This window comes from Lipotes vexillifer, unplaced genomic scaffold, assembly GCF_000442215.2.
Source record: "Lipotes vexillifer unplaced genomic scaffold, Lipotes_vexillifer_v1.1 scaffold1691, whole genome shotgun sequence".
Taxonomy (NCBI): domain Eukaryota; kingdom Metazoa; phylum Chordata; class Mammalia; order Artiodactyla; family Lipotidae; genus Lipotes; species Lipotes vexillifer.
This window is the reverse complement of record NW_006789046.1, coordinates 1,832,151-1,838,798: the sequence shown is the minus strand read 5'-3', so window position 1 is coordinate 1,838,798 and position 6,648 is coordinate 1,832,151. Positions and strand designations below refer to the sequence as shown.

The 6,648-nt window shown below is 50.7% G+C and overlaps 1 protein-coding gene across 1 annotated transcript in view; it reads left to right on the top strand.

The window, feature by feature from the left end:
• The window catches only part of RNF213 (ring finger protein 213), a 110,490-nt gene that overhangs the window by 4,706 nt on the left and 99,136 nt on the right, over nt 1-6,648 (top strand). Inside the window, exon 2 of the mRNA XM_007462341.1 lies at nt 4,136-4,296. Coding sequence (XP_007462403.1) covers nt 4,136-4,296 — 161 coding nt within the window. The remainder of the gene's footprint in view (nt 1-4,135; nt 4,297-6,648) is intronic.

The following is a 6,648-nucleotide window of genomic DNA, read 5'->3' as shown; positions in this document are numbered from 1 at the left end:
AAGAGCCGCCCACCTGCCAGCACTTGTGGGTCCACTGATGCGGCCACTTGGTTTCTGTGGCTGCCTGCAGTGGCCTTCAAGTTTGTGCTGCAGGGAAGGATAACATTTCCCTCTTCCCTCCTAAATTCTTTAGCTGGTCTAACAATTAAATTCATAAGAGACAGATTAACATTTCACGTGTATGGGAGCCCCATAAAAATAGGAGACCCCAAAGGCAGCCAGGTAATTGAAGCTTCTGTAATACCCTTACTTAAGGAGAGGGGTAGGATCTGGGGCTGCAAAGCAGAGGGCTTTTCACAGGAAGGCAGAGAAGTTTGGAAAATAGAGGTTGCTTTATTATGCAGATAAGTTTTTTGGTAAAATGGTAACTATAGTAATGGCTCTCTTCCTGGTATAGACCAGGGTATAGACCTAATTTAGGTATAGACCTAAATTTTCTGTTGTAAATTTAGGCCATTGAGGGGGAGGCCAAGAGTTTTTCTTGAATCTGCTTAGTTTTAATTGTCTTTAGCACAAAATAATCCTGGTGCCAAAGTGACATATTTGGGGTGGGAAATTCTGCTCCCCTTCAATGCCCGCCGCACCTGACCCAGGGGCTGCCTGGTGGTGGGAGGAGTGCGTGGGCTGAGAGAGTTGCGTTTTTCTATGTGGTGGTTTTAATTTTTTAAAATTGTGATAAAATATTTAAAACAACGATGGAAGGGATTTTCACAAGCTGAAGCATGGGAAAGTCGTTTGGGCTTACACACGATTCAGCCCGAACTTTGTGTGAACTGGAACAGCCTGACTCATGGCCTGTCAAACGTACCTCACACATGTCCTTTAAGCATTAGCGACTCCACTTTGAAGATAAGGATAAACGCCTCCCTTGCTGTGGCGTCCACATCAGCAACCCCCCCAGATTTAAGGTTCACTTCCCAGACACCGGGGTCATCCTGACTTGCAGGGTACGTGCTAGCCTATTTCATCTGAAACTCTGAAGGATGTCCCCCTGTCATGTTTGGTGTGTGTTCTTTGTTCTGACAAGATATAAAACTGCTGAAAACCGTGCTTCGATGGAGCAGTTCCTCAGAACTACTGAGAGGCTGTCCTGGCCTGTAGTCCTCAATTTTGGTCAAATAAAACTCTCTTCTGTTTCTTATTATAGATTGATTATTGATTATTTGCATTGACACACAAAATTTACCATTTTAACCACGTTTACGTGGACAGTTCAGTGGCATTAGGCACATTCACAATGTTGTACAACCATCACCACCATCCATCTCCAGAACAGCTTCCTCTTTTCAAACTGAAACTCTGTCCCTATTAGACACTAACTGCCCCTCCCCCAACCCCAACCCCTGGCATCTGCCATCCCACTTTCTGTCTCTATGACTTCTACTGCTCTAGGGACCTCATATAAAAGCTTGAGGCATGCAGTACTTTCTTTAGCCTTCAGGACAAGGCAGCTGCAGCCCCTGTTTTCCAGCTGAGGGAGGGGTGGGGATTGCTGAGGGTGGCAGACCCAGAGCTGCTCTCGGGGCTCATTTGGGAGCCTAGGCATGGAGTCTGTGCAGCTGACTGATTTAGGTTGAACTAATTTTGTAGCAGTGATTTGGGGTTGCCTGTGAGGTCCCTGCCCTTCTCCCCTATTCATGTGGTAATCAGCCATTGACTGGATTTGGGGATCTGTCTGAAGGGGAGCTCAGACCCTCTTAGCCCTCTCTGGATACCTGTGTGTCTGTTACCTGCAGGCACACCTGTCTGCAGGGGTGCTGCAGTACGAGGTCATGCTGCCCAGCGTGCATGTACCTGGTGAGCCCGTGCTTCATGGGGCAGGGACAGGAATTTGCTCTGATTCAGCCACAGTCCTGGGGGAAGGACCGTGGCCCTAGCGCTGTCCCCGGGGCCTATCCTGGCCTCTGAGCCTGGGTTCAAGCCCTGCTCGCCCCTTTGCCAGCTGGGGGCCTGAGCAAGTCACAGCGTGGCTGTGAGTACTTGACGGGTTAGCGTGCAGAGTATCGAGTAGGTGCTAGTTAAGTTTTGCTCCTACTGAGTCCAGCTAGTTTCTTTTTTATTTTGATGATTGTAGACGACGTACCTGCTGGTGCAAATGACCTGCATGTTACAGGAGGATATAAAAAATGGTCAAGCCCCCTCAGCTTACCCCCAGCCCAGGCCCTTCACATCCCCCATTAACACAACACCATTAACTGTTTGGTGTGTCGCCTTCCAGATGTTTCCTCCGCATGGAAACATGCACACATGCACATGCGTTTCTATAAGCTAGTGCGCTCTGCTTCCCTCATGTGGCACCGCTCCGTGGCCTCTAGCTGAGACAGGTCTTAGCTTTGCCACACAGCAGCCAGCCCCGTCCTGGACTCCTGTTCTTTTGCCACAGATGCACAGGGCTGGGCTGGATCCTTGCAGGGGATCTGCCCTGAGGCCAGTCTGTCTGGAGGACAAACTCGAAGGAGCGGCTTGCTGGCCCCCAAGGGCCGGTGCATTTACAATGGAAACCTTCAAACCACCCCCCACCCCCACAAGGCTTCTTCCGGCCCCTCTTGTCTGCAGGGTCTTCAAGGTTTCATTTCCAGCCATACCCTGTCTAGGTTTGGGCCAGTCAGATGGGTAGAAACGGGTACCTCTTGGGTTCCACTGTCACTTCCTTCACTGGTAGGGAAACTAAGTGTCTTTTCAAGGGTTAAGAGCTCACTTATAATTCTTTTTCTTTGAGCTGCCTCTTTTGGGAAGATCCTTTTCTTCCTTTTTTAGGTTATTCTTACTGATTTTCACAGTCACTGGGGCTGTTTATATTGGAGGCAACTGGAAACCCAACTCCCTGCTTCCTCGGCAGGAGGAGTACACTGGGCCGCACATGCTCGTGTCCAGACTGAGGGGGTCAGGTCTATGCACAGCTCTGCATCTTTCTCAGGTCCCGACAGCCCTGCTTTGTCCTTATGCTGCTGCCCTCATGGAGGCAGACTAGTCGTTTCCAAGCATAGAGTCTGTTTGTCTGACTGGGAAGAAGGAGTTGATGAGTTCGAAACCCCAGTAACCAGCCCTGGACCCCTGCTATACTTCTGCCAATCACTGGGGCCACGGAAATGCCAGGTTCTGATTGGATCAGGCTCATGGGGGTGGCCCGCAGTGGAGACTGGGGGAAGAGAGAGGAGATCAGGATGCCCACAGTTTATCATCAGAGATCAGTGGCCCCAGGCTGTCGTGTGTTACAAATACTCTCCCAGCTTTATTTAGTTCTTTGGCCTTAAGGTTCAGAGTGTGTTTGTAGATGTTTAATGTATTTGTTAGAAATTCTGATTCCTGTTAATTGAAATCATCCAGCGAAGGCTCCTGAGGGGCTTTATGTTCCAGGCGCTGGGTACTCCAAGAACAAGGCCACTGGTACCTGCCTTCCAGAACTTACAGAGGAGGGCAGTGATACGACTGGGCACTGGGAGAGGGGAGTGGAAGGCGCTTTTGGAGGGTTCACCCTCCTCCCTGCGTGGGCCTGGGGCCTTGGGGATCAGTCTAAGGGAGGCTTCCTGGCAGAAAACCATCTGGAGTGTGTGTGTCTCTGGGGGCGGGCGTCGAGACCCAGGTTTGAAAATAGGTCCCCTGAAGGATTCAGTGTATGTGTGGGGTCACTGTTTCAGGCTCTTGGTTCTGTGGGTGACAGCTCTAAATGGGTGTGATTTTGGAGACAGACCAACCCCCAGGACACACGGATGGATGAGTGCAGGGAGGTGTTGGGAGACCCCTGCGCCCTGCTGGGAGAGGGGCTGAGAAGGGGGAGCCCGCCCCTGGGGAGAGAGGGGGGCTGCTTTTGGGAGGGAGGGCTGGGCGGCAGTCCCGGTTTGGAGCTCTGTAGAGTTTGAGGTGTCGCTGAGACATCAGGGTCTGGGGCTGTGCTGATGCAGACACCAGGAGGAGCTGAACTGTGCTCTCTTGCTGGGCTGGGGCCGGGGTCCTGGGTCCCTCTCGCCCACCAGACAGCAGAAATTGTACCAGGCTTGCCTCACCACACGCAGGGCAGGACCTCGAGTGGGGAGAGGGCTAATCTTGGACAACGCTCGTGGGAGGAGTCCAAGTTTTCCTTCGTGACGTTCACTTGTTTTTCTGAGATGTGACCCATGTGCGTCTGCCTTTGTAGATTCTGAGAACAACCTCGAGGCGACAGCGACCCCGGAGGGAGAAATGGAGTGTGGACAAGAGCTGAGGGAGGACAGCAGCCCTTTCCTGTCCCTGGGCTCAGGTGATTGGCAAGAAAACCCAGAGGAGCCCTGTTCGGACGTCTCCTGGAAAATGCAGAGAGTGAGTGCCTGGCCCCTGGGGAAGTGGGTCTGGGAGGATTGGTTCTGCCCATCCACCTGCTCTGCAAGGACGCTGTTTCCTGCTGTGGTTTCATCAGTGGCTGAACAAGGTCCCGCATGTCCCCACAGCATCCTCTCCGGGAAAACGTTATTACTCTGATGCGCAGCCCGTTGGCCTCTGCGTGCTGGGCTGTGCCAGGGCCGCCCCTTCTGTGCCTGATTCATCGCAGGGTCTCTGGTTTCCCATCCCCCTTCCTTTTCCTCCCACCACACCCAGCACATCGTGTCTCCCAGACACTGTGCTTGGGCTGGGTCTGGGTGCCTGAGCTTCTGCCACGTGGGTATCTGGCTCTTCTCTGGGCGTTTTGCATGGACCAGGCAGTCCCTAAGGTGCCTCCAGGCTCTGAGGAAAGGGGAGTGCTCGGGAAATGCCACCAGTTACCCAGACGTTCTTCCTTGAAGGGGAAGCCAAGCTGTCTGCTCTCCCTGTAAGTGTCAGACCCCAAGAGAGCGTCTGCTGAGTAAGTGACCAGACTGGAGCCCAGGCGAGGCTTGCAGAGAGTTACCTGGACAGATTCAGGGAGAATGATGGGGGAGAGCTCCCTATGCTGAAGTCTAGCCTGTCCAGACGCAGACAGCCGGGTCTGTTTCCAGGTTTCTTACAGGACTGGGAGGGACATTGTCTCTCTGCCTGGTAGGGGCTGGTTTCTTGTCTGGTCCTCAGTTGTTCTTTGTGGTCAGACAGTGTGGGAGGTGCTGCAGCTGGCAGTGTTGCAGCCCTTTGTGAGTGTGTGTGTGCATGCATGTGTGAGCAAATGTGTGTACATAGTATATGTGTGTGCACTCATATGAGAATGCATGTGTGGTATACGCGCGTGTGTGTGTGTGAGTGTGTGTGTTAGTTGTGATGTGTATATGTGAGTGTATCCTTCCCCTTGGACAGTAATCCTGTCCAAAGCAGGATGGCCGGCTCCCATTCTGGGCCACGTCAGACACTGAAATTTGGGGTAAACTCTTTTTTTTTTTTTTTTTTTTAATAAATTTATTTATTTATTTTTGGCTGCGTTGGGTCTTTGTTGCTGCATGCAGACGTTCTCTAGTTGCAGTGAGCGGGGGCTACTCTTTGTTGCGGTGCACGGGCTTCTCATTGCAGTGGTTTCTCTTGTGGAGCACGGTCTCTAGGCATGGGGCTTCAGTAGTTGTGGCGCGCGGGCTCAGTAGTTGTGGCATGTGGGCTCTAGAGTGCAGGCTCAGCAGTTGTGGCGCACGGACTCAGTTGCTCCATGGCATGTGGGATCTTGCCAGATCAGGGTTCGAACCTGTGTCCCCTGCATTGGCAGGTGTATTCTTAACCACTGTGCCACCAGCGAAGTCCCTCGGGTACACTCTTAAAGTGAGTATCAAGAAACACACACCATTAGGAAGTAAGTGTATGACACTGTGATTGAAAATGGTATTGAGCCCAGCAGGATTAGGGTTTTTTTTTTAACCTTGACTGAGTAAGTTTAAGCTTCTCTTGGAAGAAAAAATGAGCAAGAATAACCAAGAAAATTTTTAAAAAGAAAAGCCTCGAGTGGGACTTGATGTATTAGATGAACAAAAACATGTTTCAAAGCCAGTCATTAAAACAGTGAATCTTGGGGCTTCCCTGGTGGCACAGTGGTTGGGAGTCTGCCTGCTGATGCAGGGTACGTGAGTTCGTGCCCCGGTCGGGGAAGATCCCACGTGCCGCGGAGCGGCTGGGCCCGTGAGCCATGGCCGCTGAGCCTGCGCGTCCGGACCGGAGCCTGTGCTCCGCAACGGGAGAGGCCACAACAGTGAGAGGCCCGCGTACCGCAAAAAAAAACCCCAAAAAAACCCCAGTGAATCTTGGGAGGATTCCCAAGAATGTACCCGAATAGCTAATCCAGAAACAGACCCTAATGTGTATAAAAACAGCTGGAGAAGATATACATAAATATTTATCTGACCCATGGATGGGGAAAGATTTTCTAGTAATTAAAGCAAAGGTGAAAAATACAAATAAAAGATTGGTATATGTGACTCCAGAAAAAGTCTTAAAAGAATTAAAAACCTCATATCATGAGTACAAATGAAGGGCAAACAGTTTAGGGAAAATATGTATTTACGTATTTGTATGTACATAAAAAGATTTGTATTTACATAACTTTTGTTTTTTAAGCGAAGAGTGAGTTGCCTCAATATGTCCAAAGCTCTTAGAAATCAAGTAGAAAACAGTAACCAACCCAATAGAAAGATGGGCCAACAATAGATATAGTCCACAATAGAGAAGATAGAAATGGCCATTAAACGTATAACTGTCCCACCTCTGAATCAAACACTCAAAAGAGCT